We start from the raw sequence: 17,692 nt of genomic DNA on the forward strand, positions 1-17,692 counted from the left end.
TATAATACCAATGCTAGAAGTCTGAGCCTTATAGAACTTAATAAAATATGCTTATTTATGCATAGGATATCTGTGAAAGAATAGCTAAAAAGGCTTTAATAGATTCGGAGAAGGACAAACAAAAACCAGAAAAGGAGCAAAATTAAGTAGTAATGGCAGGACTCGGGTATACAGGCAGAACTGCTGCCATCCCTCATTATAGAACAGATTTTATGTATTAGCTCTAAAAAATTTGTTGAACTCCCTCTTTCCTACATCAACTCCCAATATGTATGTCAGCGACTGCCAAGAATTTTTGACTAGCATGACGGGCATGTGTTTTCAAATTAACCACCATAACTACATCTGCTCCTCTTTAGCACTCTGAAGAGCTAGAATAAAACATACCTCCAGCTGTAATTCTGTGTACTTTCTCCTAAGTTCAGTGACTTCTTCTCCAGCTTGCATCTTCTTATATAAATCCAGCTCTGTGTCAAGCAATTCTTTCTGCATCTATAAAATAGTAATATTTTAGGTAACAATAATTAATAACCTACATTTACACAAAACATTTCACAAAAAAATTTTACACATTACCACTTATTTATATATTTCTTCTCTATCTACCATCTTACCACCCTAGTCTAAGTCATCAATCACCTCTCATCTACACTACGGTAACAGCTTCCTAACTTTATTCTACTTCCACTGATTTACCTATAATTCATTTTCCATAGAGAGGCCAGAAAGTTCTATGGCCTGATATAAAGTAATTTTCAGAAAAGAATTGGGAAAAAAACAATACACCAAGGTATTAACAAATAATAGACAGTATGCTTTTATGTAGGAAAGAATACATACACACATACACTAAAAAAGGAAGAGTAGGAACAGTGTCAAGGATTAAAGAGGAAAGGTCATCTATACACTTATATACCTTTTCATAGTTTAACTTCGGAATCATGTTGATGTTTTACATATTCAAAAAATAAAATTAAATCAGTAAGCCTTGGCTGGTATGGCTCAGTGGATTGAGCTCTGTCCTGCAAACCAGAGGGTGGCCAGTTCTATTCCTGGTCAGGGCATATGCCTGGGTTGCAAAATAGCTCCCCAGTAGGGGGCACAGGAGAAGCAATCAGACACTGATGTTTCTCTCCCTCTCTTTCTTCCTCCCTTTCCCTCTAAAAATAAATAAAATCTTTAAAAAAATTAAGTCAGTAGGAATGAGGAGGATCCAAAACTGAATACATACAGAAATACACTCAACTTTATCAAATTTTAATATAACCACACAAAAAGAAAACGTAATCCTAGACCACAGTTCTGATTCTATACCATTAGTGGAATATATTGTGAGGCTATAAAGACCACAAATAAATTCTAAATTTTATTTTAGTTAGTTGTTGGACGTAGCAATTCTGAGACTATTTGGAATATATTACCAGACTGAGTAAATGAGTATTGTATTGATGTTAATGGAAACCAAGTTGTCATTATGGGAATGGGCAGATAAAATAACGAATAAAAGAAGGAAGAATCCTATGGTGTTGGATGAGAATCAGAAATATCAATAGTTTATAAAATAATGATTTTATACAAATATGCATATATCAAGTATAAATATGATATATAACTCGGGCTTTTTTCTTAATCACTTATTACCATCTGAAATTAACTTGTTCACTTATTTGTTATCTAATGAATTTTCCCTTGGTTCAATAAATACATTCTGTATAGTGCTGTCAGAATGTTACTCTTCTGTTAATGTTTTATATCACAAATTCCTAATAAAATAAAGCTCAAACTCCTTAGGCAAGCATTCAAATACCTATATTATTTTACCTTCAAGCTATCTTTTCAAGATTATCCATAACTATTCTAATTCCACCGGTAATACACAGAATTCAAAAGATTAGTAGTTTCCCTATTTGTGTTTACTTATTAATTAATGAAGGAAGTGGAGAATGGTAGCATATATATATTGGTCTGATTTTGAGCAAAGGGTACTATCTAAAAAAAAAAAAAGCCTTAAACAATGTAATGTTTTGTTTTTTAAGTAGTAACATGAATAACACCACAAAGTACCTGAGTCTTGGTTTTTATACTTTTTGGAAGACAGCGTCCGGGAGATGTAGCTTTGACCTCATCTTTCAACTTGGTTATATTTTTTGTCAAAACCTCTAACGTTTTCATTATTTCTGCTTTATCTTCAGACTTCATTGCTTTGTTTTTCTCCAATTTTGAAATTAACATCTGACAAGTTTTTTAAAAAAGAAAAAAATATAAGATACTTATTCTCATTAATAATCCAAACACAGCCAACTAAATATAAAAATAAACATATACTACTTTTAGCTTATATATTCATAACAAGTATTACAACCACTAAAATAGCAGACTGGTGATGCTACCTATCTCTATTCCAGCCCTTAATCTTGGCTTACTTCCTAAAAACTACAGTATTACTATTTGAGCACAAGAAACTCAATTCAATGCCTGAAGAGTTATCAATTTAAAATAGTGCTGATAATTTTATTTTCTTTTCGTCTTAAATTTTTAGTTCTGATTTTTTAGAGGAGGAAGAGAGAAACACTATTATTCCACTTATTTATGCATTCATTCATTCATTCATTGGTTGATGCCCTAACTGGGGATCAAACCTGCAACCCTGGCATATGGGAACAACACTCTAACCAACTAACTGCCAAGGGCTGGACAATTTCTAATCCACTGGTGATTATTACTGCCTCTAAGTACTCCTGCTCCAAATGGAATCTGTAGCCCAGAATGAATTACAGGGAAAGTTTTGTTTTCCTTCCATATAAATAAGGTATTAGGAATATGGGATGTATAATTACTTTACTTGTCACAGGGAAACAGTACCTTGCTAGCCTAGGAATGAGATCCCCAACATGGAGAGGGAACAAGAAGATAAACAGAGTATTATGGGGTAGAAGATACCATCCAATATCATAGGTTCTCTGAGTCAAGATGGCTTCAGTTTTTGGTGTAAAACATCGTGATTCCTTTTCAAGCATATCAGAATTTAAATTATAAAAGACATCCATTTTAAACCAAAATGTAAAGTTCCTGTATTTTCTTCAGTATTTTGAAATGTCATTTCTTTTATTACCAGACTTGATCAAGAATTTATACTAAATTAATGTCGTAAACTAAAGCAACACTGTAAAAAAGAAATACTGCAAGCCACCTAAGTAATTTTTAATTTTTTAGGAGTCACTTTAAAAAGATAAAAAGATAAAGCAAAATTAATTTAAGAAATAACACATTCTATTTAACCAAAGACATTCAAAGTGTTCCAACTCAACAAAACGGAGATGTTTTACTTTTCCCTTCATACTCCATTTCTGAAATCTGGCTTGCACTTACACTTACAGGACACCTCAACTTGGACTAGACATATTCCAAGTAAATAACAGTCAGAGGTGGCTGTAAGCTACTGTATTGGGCAACACAGGACTAGAGGATCACAAACCAATTAAAGAAAGGCATATGTCTCAATACTGAGAAAAAGGCTCCACATCAGTATTTGCTGAACAAAGTACTTTGCAGCAACACACCCAGATAAACATTCCTTATCTTCATTTCAAATCTGATAACCACAGTTCCATTAAACTACTAAAATTCCCAGTCCACTATTTAATGTATGCTCTTTATCCCACAAATACTAGCAATTGACAATATACTTAATTGATAATATTTCAGCTTTACCATTAACAGTTACAGTAAATATTTTTCAGGAATATGTATACAGTGTAAAATTAAATTAACTTAATGTTATAACATTTATAAATATATTTTGCCAAATCTAGCCTTCATATTTTACCTTCTGTGTTTCAATGTGCTTTTCTAAAATTTCTTGTTTCCTTTTCCTTACATCCTGCTGAAGCTTTAGGGCTTCCTAGAGAAAGGGATAAAAAATATCGTTAGGCTATTTACCATTTATTTTTCCAATAAACAAAATGATTCAAGAGGACAGAAACGGTTTTAACTGCGGAAGCATGGCAACAAAAATTAAATGCAAATTTTTCCTATTTAAAATTTAAATATATATGCAAGTTTTGAAAAGTCAGGAAAACCTATCATTTCAAGAAAAAAATTAATATTTACTGCTATGTTATGGAAAATAAAAGTTCAGTGGCAGCTGACATACTCCTTTTAGTTTATTATAAGCATTGACATAACACATACATGCACAAAACCCTTCCTACATGCAAGTTTTATACAACAATAGCTATACTTACCTGTTTTTTTTTCTGTGCTTCATTATTATCAACTGCAGAGGGGGAAACAAGTAAGGTTTTTTGCGCAGCCTTCAAAGCAGCTGGATTATACACCGTTTTTGTTAGGCCAGTAGATGTAGATAACACCTACCAATACAAATTCAATTTTGTAAAAAATGTATGAAGCATCCACAATTTTCTAAGTTCTGTTTTCTTATAAAACAATGTTAAAGCAGTTCTATCAAAATTTAGCACATTAAACTAAATGTATTATATACATACAATAACTAAATCATTTCTTGATTTGAAAAGAAGGGTATAAGTAATGGATAAACTATGACATAAAAAAATTTTAATTAATATACCTACAGAAAAAGAGCTTCACAAAAAATGGACATACAAAAACTTCACAAGAAACAGTCATTCCTGTATCACTGAGAAAATATCAGTTGCTGAATTAGTTTGCTAGTACTTCTAACAACTAAAGAAAAGTTGTATCTCAGAGCATGGCACAGGAGAAAGCTGAATGCTGGCCCTCGAACAATTTGCAGCTGTTTGTCCCTCGTGGTAATTGGTAATTTACCATGTAGAAATTAAGTCTGCTGCTTTCCTTCTCCATTCCTTTGCTAGCGTTGCTCCTTTTGCTTCAAGTGACCTTATTCCCTTAAGCCCAGCTCAGGTTCAGCACAACCAGTCAAGACCTCCACAAAGTCCTAATCATTTACTTCTTCCACCTAGGTCCTTCTATGAAAATTTATTCCTACAACTTTTAAGATATTTAGTAAATATGACTTAATAATATATTGTTTCTCTCCCTGTCTACATAGTAAATGCCTTGAAACAAAAACAATGTCTTTTTCCTATTTCCATTTCTTCCAGGACCTAATCCTTGATACCAATTAATTATGAGACCCTGGGTAAGTTCAATACCTTTCTGGACCTTGGTTTGTTTATCTATAAAATGAGAAAGTTCAATTTGATGATGTATAATTTCCTTAACAAATAAATGCATAAAGGTAATAAGGGTTTTTTTGGCTTGACTCATTGCTATATCTTCGGTGCCGAGAACTGAAGTGCCAGGGCACACTGTAAATATTCAATAAACCAAACTGAATATTCACTAAATATTTAAATATTCACTAAATCAAACTGAAATGATGATCGATCTGAATGGACAACCTTTTCTACACAAGGTTCAAGTAAGAACCACAGTTTGCCATGTATAATGGGCACCCACATTTTTATGCTAATTCCCATGTACAATGCTCACCCTTATTTTTCCCTCAAAAATGTTGGCAAAAAAGTGTGCATTATATACAGCAAAATATGCTATATTGGTTTTTTAATAATCTGTAAAAGCAACATGTTTTGAGTTCCATGGGAGGGTGGGGGTGGCTGGTTACTGGTTCTTTGGAAAGGAGTGTAGTGCCCCCTTCACAGAGATCTATTTTGAACACTATAAAAACAAAACATGAAATCATATATATGAAGAATGTAACTTCCCAGAGGAAAAAACGTAGCTTCCAAAGTCTGAAAGGAATTCATGACTGGAAAGAGGTTTTATTAAAAACTATATAAATAGAAGAGTATCAATGAGGAAAAAGAGCCCTACCATCTAGCCACTAAAATGTAAATATTTGGGTACCAGGGAGGTAGCAATCTGGACTCTACATTGTTATCTTTTATCATGAAATTAGATTGGGGAACATCACAAAGTTTAGGTAACTCATCACTATTCCAAAACACTAGCTTCTAAATAAAATAAAGTCCCAGAATACTATGTGTATCTGTTCCATACATCACAAGTGATGTTTAAAAGTAAATATTCTTTGTAATTTTTGATGTGTATCAAAACTTCACTGCTAATTTCTGCACTAATAAAAACTAGTAGATATCACTAATATATAAAACAGTTTATTCAGTAAAACACAGAATAAACAGACTTATTTAGTTTGTACTCAAACTTTAGTTACCATTCTTTGTAATTCTAGACAAAAATTTCTCCCAGGCTACCTTACCACATACTACACAATACCAAACTGTATGATTATATAAAGGATGAGACAATAACTTTAAAGGGAGAAACACCAGATAATCTGCTGAAAACAGAGTTGGAGTGTTGCATAAAGTTTTCTTCATGAGAGTTCCATAACAAGTTGAAAAGTTGTAACCAAAAACGATTTCTCTACTCAAATCAGTTGGGAATAATAAATATCATAAGCCTACCTTCTAGTTTCAAAATGTATTTTATCAAAAAAGCTGTGAGAAAGACAGAAGTAAAGAAATTATTTCTTTGCTTAACCATTTTTCCAATTTCAGGGAATGCTACTTTTCAAAGCTATTTTATTAACATCAGACATTAGACTAAAGAGAGCTTTTCAGAGGGAATAAATGTATCTGACAAGAATGAGAAGACTCTTTTATTGCTGGAAACATCCACTCCCTTATTTTATCCAGGAACTTCCATTTGTAAAAACAGAACATCAGCTAACATATTTCATTGAGCTTAAGACATCACTAATTTGGAAACACATTACCCTTTTATAAAAAAGCTGACAATTACAACCATAAACACCAATGACTAAAATGGAGCCCAATTTCAGAGGCATAAAGTGTGAAAATAGAATATCTGAAAACCATGAACTATATGACTGCAAATATTACTATTTGAAGCTATTTGACTCCAGAGTTTAGACAGTTAAAAGTTTGGCTAGCAAAAATATCTGTATATTCAAAAGAAGAACTCAGAGTTGTGATAAAAGAGAAAATCTGTTAAAAATGAAGCCAGTGGAGTGAAGTAACAAGCCCAACAGAAAAGATGCTATGATTCCTAAGAATACAGTTCAAACACAGGCAGTGGACGTTGCAAAACTACCACACCTTCTCTATTTTCCAAACAGGTATCTGTATGTGCTGTATTTTTAAATATTGACCTTATTTTCACTAACCTTATCTCATTCACTTATTAATTCCAACTGTTTGTGAATTCCTTTGTATTTTCTACATACACAATCATGTCATCTGTGAGTAAATATAGTTTTGTTTCTTCCCTCCCAATCTTTATGTCACTTACTTCTTTTTCTTGCCTTATACTACTGAAAAAAAGTGAGAGCTGACATCCTTTCTTATTCCTGATCTCAGAAGGAAACATTCAATATTCCATCATTGAGTATGTTAGCTGTAGGGTTTTTCTGCATATATATTTTGCCAAATTAAGCAAGTTTCTTTCTATTCCTAGTTTTCAGAATGGTTAATGTGATGCTGTTATGAATATTATGTTTTTTCTACTGTGATAATCATATAGGGTTCTTCCCTTCTATCCTCCACCCTAACTTAATTCTACTAATGGAAAGAATGATAATGATTTCCAAATGTTAAATCAACCTTGCATTTCTGAAATAAATCCTACCTGGTCAGGATGTATTATTATTTTTTTCATATAACTGGACTTTCAATATTCTGTCTAGGATTTTTGTACCTTTGGTTCATGAGACATTAGCTTGTACATTTCCTTTCTTGTTATATACTTTTCAGGTTTGGTATGAAAGGTATATTGAATTCTTAAGATCAGCTGAAAAGTATCATTTGTTTTGTTCTTAAAATATACATCAATAATACCTTTTACTTTTCAAGGCAAAGGCCATTTCCCTAACAAGACAGAGGTTATAATCTATAATACCTCCTGATCTTATTTCCTATGTAAAATATTACCAGCTGTAACTATTATTTAATATACTTAAGACAGAGGAAAAGAGATTTGTCATAGGTAAGAATGGAAGACGACAAAGTATTTTGTAAAAACTACTACAAAAAAGGTATTAGAAATAAGGTAATCCAAGAATCACTTTTTAATAAGCAATGCCCAAGTTTGAATCAAAACTAGGAAAGAAACAGTTTCGATGCTTCCCAGGTACTTCCACAGTGAGTCAACTCTAACGGGTTTCCAGAGCAGAAGTGCCTTGTTTAAATGCAATGAAAATACAGTATCTGAGGAGTTACAAGTAGGAAGTTTATTAATATAATTACTATATGGTCAATTTTTATATTAAGTAAATAATCATCTTTTCAATAATCTGCTCGTTTATGACAGTCTCTTTCCGTAACACATACATGTGTTTTCATAGCAAAACCCAACCAATTAGAAATTCTAGTGAGAATAAAATGATTTAAAGTTAAATTTGTAAAATACTTTCAGAGGTTAACAGGTTTTTTTTCCAATAGTACTAAGTAGCTTAAGAGACACAAAGGAATTAAAGATCTTGCAGAGAAATATTTTAATGTCAAAGAAAAATGTGTAGTCAATAATCAATTTTGTAGCTCAGTGGATTGAGCGCAGGCCTGTGAACCAGAGGATCGCGGTTCGATTCCCAGTCAGGGCACATGCCTGGGTTGCAGGCCGGTTCCCTGCAGGCCAACTCCTAGCAGGGGATGCATGAAAGGCAACCATACACTGATGTTTCTCTCCCTCTCTCCTTCCCCTCTAAAGATAAATAAATAAAATCTTTTTTAAAAAAAGATGTTATTTTCAGATAACAAAAAATACTAAGAAACAATAATATCCTGTACTATATGTATGATATACCCAAAACTGGTAATAAAAACATTAAACATTCAAGTGATCAGTTTGCTTGTCAGAATTTAGATAGGCTTTTAGGAGATAAGGTGGGCAATCTAAATCTTTTTAAGAAAACTAACCAGGATGGTTTATGCAGCAAATGCCTTTACTCTCCATAAATCTCCCTGTAATAAGCAGAAGCACTCAAACATCATTTGACTGATAAATCCACTCAAATAATATTGATATCATAGCTATTACAATATTTTAATATTTAGCTGTGTCAATTGGTTTTGAGTTTCTCCTCTCTTTGCTCTCTCACAAAAATGGAAACTTAAGATTTTTTTCAAAATCTCTGAAGGATATACTCAATGTTATTTATAGTATATTTGTGTATTTATTTGCTTTAACAATGACAGAAGATACTGGGTAGATACTAGTTTTGAGACTTTTCCTGCCTTCAATTTTTAAAAAAAGTAGCAATAACTGATGATGGAGAACATTCTTATATTCTTTCTAAGACTTTTCTGAATAATTAACTTCTAAGGATTCTGCAGCAAAAATCATTATGGAGTAGGGGAAGAGACAGCACCAAAAATAAGCAAAAATAAAATGCTATTCTTTTAACAGGTTCACTGAAGATGACTGCAAGTTAAGTATTTGTAAGTAATTGCTTACCTGAAAAGATTCTTTATAGTATTTACAAAATAACTTTTTCATAAACAGCTCACTGCCATTAGTGATTTTTCACAAACTGTTAGTTGTAACTATATTAGTATGTTATGCTATGAGTTCCAGGTTTCTCCCCTTTTTATCCTAAAACCATGTAAATCATGCTTTGAAAACATGAAAGCAATAACAAAACATACTAGAAAAGTTTTGTAAAACCTATTATTAGGAAACTTCTATTTCAGAGTCCAAATTTCAACATAAATAGATACCAAACATAATCAGATTTTTAGACCTCTCCAGAACCACTAAGTTAAAAGACTTCATATTGTTATTTTTTCCTTCATTACTTAGTATCAAGGAAAATAAACCTAATCAAAGTAAATTTTTACATACTGCTAAATTTATTAGCAAAGACTAAGGGGCACAAATTTAGAGAAAAGCGGGCGGTGGAGGGGCATCCTGTAGAAAAATTCGGAGGTTTCACAGAATAGGTTAGAGTCTGCAATCTTTAAAAGAATGACTGGAATTCAATTAGGCACAGGGAAATGCATTCCAAGAAAATCATCACCAAAAGCAATTTAAAAAGACACAAAAAACAGCAAGACAACATAAGCAGTAAAAAAGACTCCTTATAAAAGAAGAAAGGACTAAAATAGAGGTAACAGAACCAGAATAACAGGGATGATGAGCTGTCAACCAAACCAAGTCCTTTAGCTGAGGAAATGAAAGTTTCTGTAAGGAACTCACATTAAAATAAGTCTGAGAGCAGGATGGTGGCAGTGAACACTAGAGGAGGGGGCTGGTGGCCATGACACTGTATGCAGAGGCCAGGGACCCGAAGGTGAGAGATTCGACTACAAACACAAGCAAATGACTCAGAGGCTTTTATATTATACAAAATGGAAAATGGTGATGTCATTTCCAACGGTGAATGCTATAAGAAATTAATTTATGTGGGAAGTAATGAATCATTCTTAGGCATATTATGCCTCAAATATAATGCTGAGGTGCCCAAGAGGGGAATCTAATTTAGAGAATGAGACTGTTTTTACATAGTAAATAAGGGAAAACAATATACTAAAGAATCAGTGAAGAGAGCATGTGTTCTATTTACCTATGAAGTCAATTTTCTATGTAATCTTCATAATAGAAAGAGCCATGGACCAAAAATAGAAAACCTGGATTCCAGTCCTAGCTCAGTAACTCAAGTGTTAGGCCAACCAAAAACTATTAGGGCCTTACCCCCCTACCCTGCAGAGGTCGTGGTCAAAAAAATCACAGCATAAGTCAAGTTCGTTTGTATTGCTCGGATCAGCCTTGACCCCTGCAGGGTTAAAGTGAGCATCTAGAAATGGGAAAGATTACCTAATTCTAATACTCTATGATTCTATATACCTCAAATAAGACTAAAGATCAGGGCATTTACTCATACCTAAGCAGGAAAAAAAACAACCCCAAAAACCTACATCTACACGGAACTATAAAATAGGCCCATAAATGGTCTTAATTTAATCAGTATTTACCCTTTCATTAAAAAAAGACTAAATGTATTGTAAGGCTGTATACAATAGTTGTTAATTATAAATAAAAATTCATTTATGTCATCTTTTCCAATTTATAAAATACTTTAAGCAGTCCATCATCTTAACCACTCGGCCTCCTTGTCCACTCACAAAATACTTTTAAGTAATTTTATTTAATCCTTACAAAGCTCCATGAGCAAGACAATTCTTACCATCACCATTTATGATGAAAAAAAGGTTCATAAAAATTAACAGCACTGCCCAATGTCATGCAGTTAGTAAGTGAAGAGCCAAAGCTCAAACTCCAGTAAAACCCCTAGCTCATGGCCCTTTCTATTGCCTCACAGACTTTTCAAATTAAAATGTAAAATATTGCTAAAGGAAATACAGTAAACACAAAAAGAGAGAGAGAGAAAGAATGAAGCACATGGAAACTATAGTGAGCGGCAAGTATTAAAATGCTAATGCAAAAAGTAAAAAAAAGGTAGGCAAATATTTTTCTTTTTCAGCAAATGGAAAGCAAAAAGGTAGGAATAAGAGATATAGAACTACTAAGCAAAAGTTTGGATCTATGAAAAAATTAAAAAAATTAAGATGCCATCTGAAAACATTTATGAAGCCAAGACAAACACATCATGCTTCTTCTTACCTTTTCAGTTGCTGAAACAGATGGCTTTGATACAAAACCCAACCTGTCCTTCACAGATAATTTAGTTACATTCTAAAAAAATTGAAATGGAAATATTCAGTGTTTCCCCAAACATATATAAGTCTGCTGGGATTTTGAACATTCTGATTCTACTAACATATACTGACTATAAGCATACAGATGTTAATCACAAAACCTGAGTCTTTTTCAATGAGAGAAACAGAAAGAAAATGTGTACGGAAAAAACAAACAGTATGCAATATCACTCAATCATGAAAAACTACGATATAAAATCAGATGTTTGAACCAGATAGTTGCTAAAGTCCCCTCCACTGATACAGAATCCATGAATTCTTAGAATCCTATGCTGACAACAGAAAGGTTGAACTCTCTAATATTAGATTTGAGCAAATAAAGGATGTGCCTACTTCTTGAGCTTAAAAATAAAAGCCATTCTTTCCTAAAGTATGTTTGTTTTATAACCAAATACACAGCATTTGCTGATGATTCAGAATAGGCTTAGTTTTTAAGTAACTAATAATTAACCAATTTATATTCTGTATTTCTTAATTGAATCTGAATACATTACCGTCCAGGAATTATTCAGAACACTATTTTAACAAGGTGGCATCCATTAGCTAAGTAGGATAGTATATCCTAACTCTATTTTATTCAGCAAATGCTGAAACATCTGGAGAAAAAGGAAAGCTAAGTTTCAGAGACTGAGGGTGTAGAAATAAGAAACGGCCACTCAAGTACAGAAGGGAGTGGGAAGGGAATGACGTATGGAGAAGAAAATCCGAGAGTCGGGAATAAGTGATGCGAAGTTCTGACAGAGCTGCGTTAAGTAACTTGAATTAGTATAATATTAAGCATGCTAAAACCTGATGGTTTATGCTTTTCTGTCCCAAAAGCTTTGAGTTCAGGCTACTGCATAATTATCTCTAGAAAAGAATTCTAGTTAAGTAAAAGATGGTGGGGAAAAATAAGATTTAGTGTACTAAACTTCACTTTTCAGGCAGATTTGCTAGAAAACATCTCCTCCACAAAGTGAAAAAGAGTTCTTTCTTATAAATAAATATTAACTACAGAGTAATTGAAGATTCAAATACTACAGAAAAGGTAGAATATGAAAGTGTTATAATAGTAACAAAAACATTTAAAGATGAAGTTCAAACATGTAGACTATCATATTTCTGTATAAAATATATACAGAAAGTAACAACAAAATATATACAAAAATTAACTATAGTTCAAATCACCAAGGGGAAATTATTTCCTGAGAACCTACTGTGTGACAGACACAACGGCAAGACTTTTCACTTACCTGGGGAGGATCTGAACTGGCGCTCTGGGCTTCTGCGGGTTCAACGGTACTGGGAGGCACTGGACCCAACCGCTCTTTCACGGACTGCTTCACAACAGGCAAAATGGGCTGCTGGACTAAAGGCTGCATTGCCTCAGAACGAGAAAAGAAACGTTAAATAAGCTAACTAGTTTATGAGCACGAACAGTTACCTTTGTTATTTTTTTTACTAAACTGCCCATGCAAAGGGTGTCTTAAGTGTAGCTTGTAATCAAAACTTAGCCACTTTCCAAATTTCTTCATGTTTTTCTTTGTATATAAGAACTTATAAAGTAGAGAAAATAATTAAAATCTACACTTCACTATCTTCTTTTTAATAAACAGGAGAAAATTTAAAAAACAAACTGCTTAGACACCTCTACAAGCAATTAATCTAACATTACATACGGACTGATTCACTGATTAAAAGACAGAGAGGGAGAGAAAGCTTCCAAGATAAACCCCCAGTCTGACTTTGTGAAATAAGTAAAGCTACTATGTTTGTACTCTCTCCTATCCATCCGGGACTCTTCTACATGCTTTACACAAACCACCTTATACTTTTCTCAACTAGGAATTAACTTCGAAATAAAACGAAAGAAGAGGCTAGAGAAATTAAGTGACTTCTCCAAGTCTATCCATTTAACAGTGGTAGAGGCAGGATCTAGCTCAAAAGTCTACTTGACTGCAATGCTTCTGCTCTTAAATATGTTTTCTAAGACCATTTAATTCACACAATTTCTCTCTCACCTTTGGAGAAGCTGTTTGCAACTGCTGGTTGCTTCCTTCTCTGTGCCAATAAACCTTAATAAAGCGATTGTTTAGCACTGCTTCTGTACTTGATATTGCTTTCTTTGCTTCTTCATAAGTTGCAAATTGGATAAGGGCACCTTCAGGATCACCATTATAGGCAACCTAAGATTTCAAATATTAAAAACAGTGGATTTTCAAATGAATCTGTTGCTTCATAACAGTAAAATTTCTTAACAAGTGAAATGCTGGTTCTTCCAGGTATGATTCTATCTTACATTTCCTTAAATCTAGATTGTTACCATAGCCTAGTTTCACTCCAGAAGAAACGGTAACTGAGGACTGTTCAGCAGAGTGGAGCAAGAGCCTCTTATATGTGACAATTAGTAGATGCTCATCTGCAGATGTTATAGACAAGTATTCTAAATGTTTCACTTTTTACCCCAATACTAGACTGACTATGAGAAATAACCCCTATGTCAATCAATTAGTGACTTTTGGCCAATATCCAAAGCTAGGTGAAGACAGTGAAACTACTTTAAAAAGGGGTAATCTCTAACTAAAAATTACAAAAAAATCCATCTTTGAAATCTTCTGAGTAAGTAATTCCCACAAAAATATTTCCAAGACCACAAGAAAATTTAAGGAAAAAAGTTGTATTTTACACATAAGGAAACTGAGAGTCAAAGAGTATAAGATTCTACAGACCTATATTAGTAAGTAGTAGATACAAGGCTCTTCACTTCAAATTTCTTGTTCTTTCTATAATAGCAATATTTTCTGAAGTGTGATATATAAACTGCTGGTGGTGTGGAGTATTATGAAACAGGAACTAATAGCACGGACTCTAAATCACAGAGCCCGACTAAAACGCTAACCGCTACTCTCACAGCAGCACGAGCACGCTATTCAACCTCTCAGTGCCTTTGTGTCCCCTTCCCTAGGGAAACCACACTGCAGTGTTGCGGCGTATAACTCACGTACAACAGAGAGTATGCAGTAAGTACTCATTACTGTGTTCAGTAAATATTTGTCACAAGGATGATTCTGGATGGCATTTCATTAATTATGCATTTACTGAGATTTAAAACATCAGTTCATCAATATGTTTATTAAGATAAAGTTAATAAAACTGGTGCTTAAAAACATGTATAAATAATAACCCAAGTGTATGCAGATACAGCAAAATGACCAGTAAAAAGATGAGAAAATATCAACTTCACTAATAATTAAGGAAATGAAAACTGAATAGTGAGATACCATGTTTTGCCCTCAGCTTTGAAAAATTTCTTAAATTTAATATTACCACTGTAGTTACCCTCTCACACACCCCCTACTGAGGACTTGGCCTGCAACCCAGGCCTTTGCCCTGACTAGGAATTGAACTGGTGACCCTTCGGTTTGCATGCTGGTATATCTCTGTTGCCCTACCACAAGCAAGCATGCATTTTTTCATAAGTCACTTTTATATTATTTTTAAATGGCAAGAAATAAAAGTTTCTAAATTATCTACTTAAGTTGTACTCTCTAAAATTTATTATTTTTATCAGATAAAGAATTTTAATTGAAAAGAGCATCATAAAAACGGGAAAACATTCCAACAATACTTCAACACTTTTAACATATCATATAATGTAAACTCAACACTAAATAGCCTTACAAGTTACATACATCCAAGCGAAGCTCCAATTTTAGATGAAGTCAAATATAAACTACACTGATATTTACCTTGGAAAAATGTTTAAAAAATGGGACAGGAAAAAGTAAATGCTTAAACTAACTATGAATTACACAGTATTTGGGTCCCACCTGTTAATGCATCTTATCAGAAAGGAAGCAAAAAGAATCTGATTAAAGCAATCTGTTGTAATGATTTTGAGAAACTGAGGAAATGAAAACTACTGTAAGATTAGAGTTCACTAGTGCGATTATTTAACTTTGCTATAATTTTATGCTAACCTCTACTGAGTAAAAAGTATATGTAATATGATCAATCAAAACCACTGCCTCTTCAAAATACCAAAGTTATTCAAAAACCATACATCTAAAATATAGTTTTATTTCATATCCAATTTAACAAATTTAGATTACCAAATTTTTCAAAAGATCCCATTATGAGTATTTTTCTCATTAAGTTTTCTCCCTAAATAACTGAGCAAAGAAAACAGAATAACTTCACAGTTCTTACCTGCAAGTTAACCAGAGTTCCAAATCGACTAAAATGCTCATTAAGTTTGCTGATATTATTTAATTCTGGAGGAACTTTTCTAAGTTCAAGTTTGGTATTTTCATTTCCAAACTGAACCTTTTTCTGGAATCCTGGGCTGTTTGTTCTATTAAAATTTGGTCTGTAAGAAAAATCAAGTTAATTAATACATTCATTTATAAACCCTGTTTCCTATCAAGTATAAATGAATTTTTAAAATTTAAGGTTTTTTTTGAAAACTGAAATTATTAATTGATAATGAAAACTGAGACTTTTCTTCCAAAAAAATGAAGTCTTCAAATTAGCAGTGTTTGCATCTTCACGAAGGCCAACTGAGAAGGATTCTTCCATATCATTTGTACTTGGTACTTTCAATCCACTCCCACTTAATTAAAATTGTTATCAGGAAAGGTCCTAACACCCTACTTCAGTCAATTCACATATATAACCTTTGTTTCATTTCTGCAAAAGCCAGCTTACTGAAATTTATCCGATTTTAAAACATTTATTAAAAGTAACTGTGTTAGCCACTTCCCAACTTCAAGAGAAAGTCCTAAATGTAGACCATATATTTGACACTTGAAAAAAAGGGATAAAACTATAGCCCAGAGAAGTTTACAATGCTTGCCTTAGGTCACAGATTCAAAGGCAGAGGCACAACTAGCAATTATCCACTTTTAAATGACGTTAAAGCTCTAAAAATGTGTGATCCTAGTTTCTCCTCGAACATGAAAATTTATAAATGAATCATCATCAACACCCCGGCATTCTAACTCTTTACCCCTTTCTCTGAAATGCTTCTATGACAACTTCAGAGCCTATCCAGTCCCCCTCACTACCTCCCTGCCAAATATGTCTTTACTAGCTCTAAAAAAAAAAAAAAAAAAGCCCCATGCTAATAATGCCTTTTTCCAGACCAGAACTACCCTTTCTTCCCTAATATTAAGTTCACGACTATCCTTTATATAGGTAGTATTCAATGACATCTCTAACATAAGAAATGTTCTTTGAAGGTAAAAGAAGGTGGAAAGAGAAAAATTATGTCCTCACCCACCAAGCCATTTCTACATGAAAATGCCTTCCAAGTACCAAACAACTAATTAACAAATATGTAGAAAACAACTTACACTTTAGGGGGAAACTGCCTATAGAGTAAAATTATATATTTTTTATTTTAAAAAAGGATACTATACTGCCATAATAATTCTCCACCTACTCTACAAATTACTGCATAATAAAGGACTGAGTTTCCCCTTGCAGCTTACTTATCAAACCAAGTCTTCTTTGTAGTAACTCCAGGCTCCCCAGAACCAATGGTTCTTTTCCTTGACTCTGAATCCACTACTATCCTCATAGTGCTTTTATTAGGAGGCTTTTCTGTTTGAAAAGAAAATAAAAGAAAACACAGATTAGTATTTTCTGTTTATCACAGCTACTTCCTTAGATTCACATTTTGAAAACAAAGTTCTGCCTTTTTTCCATAGTCTATGTTTTGGAAAAAATAGAAATAAATGTACATTCAAATATAATAATAGTAAATGATTTTAACTTACTTCAAATTCACTTCAACCTACTAAAAAAGAACTAATAATTCTCACATTTGAAATTAAAATATGATTTTGCAGGCCATTTCCATTGGGGGTGTGTGATAAAATCCATGTCACTGTTCCCTTTGCCATCAATCTCATCACAAATATGACCTTATGACCTGTAAAAACTGATCATTTAGGCCCTGACAAGTGAGGCTCAGTTGGTGCAAAACAAAAGAA

General features: G+C 33.1%; 1 protein-coding gene across 16 annotated transcripts in view; it reads right to left on the bottom strand.

Moving 5' to 3' along the window:
- RBM26 (RNA binding motif protein 26) overlaps positions 1–17,692 on the bottom strand; it is an 82,321-nt gene that overhangs the window by 25,627 nt on the left and 39,002 nt on the right. For 9 of the 16 annotated variants that reach the window (XM_037059396.1, XM_037059393.1, XM_037059392.1 and 6 more), the window contains exons 10-18: positions 17,189–17,300; positions 15,906–16,065; positions 13,718–13,882; positions 12,950–13,081; positions 11,623–11,694; positions 4,245–4,370; positions 3,827–3,901; positions 2,065–2,232; positions 388–492 (exon numbers count right to left, since the gene is read on the bottom strand). In XM_037059396.1, coding sequence (XP_036915291.1) covers positions 388–492; positions 2,065–2,232; positions 3,827–3,901; positions 4,245–4,370; positions 11,623–11,694; positions 12,950–13,081; positions 13,718–13,882; positions 15,906–16,065; positions 17,189–17,300 — 1,115 coding nt within the window. The remainder of the gene's footprint in view (positions 1–387; positions 493–2,064; positions 2,233–3,826; positions 3,902–4,244; positions 4,371–11,622; positions 11,695–12,949; positions 13,082–13,717; positions 13,883–15,905; positions 16,066–17,188; positions 17,301–17,692) is intronic. The other 7 variants (XM_037059400.1, XM_037059399.1, XM_037059397.1 and 4 more) reach the window with 3 other exon arrangements.

Source organism: Sturnira hondurensis, unplaced genomic scaffold, assembly GCF_014824575.4.
Source record: "Sturnira hondurensis isolate 20B ecotype Veracruz unplaced genomic scaffold, ASM1482457v3 Scaffold0010812, whole genome shotgun sequence".
NCBI lineage: Eukaryota > Metazoa > Chordata > Mammalia > Chiroptera > Phyllostomidae > Sturnira > Sturnira hondurensis.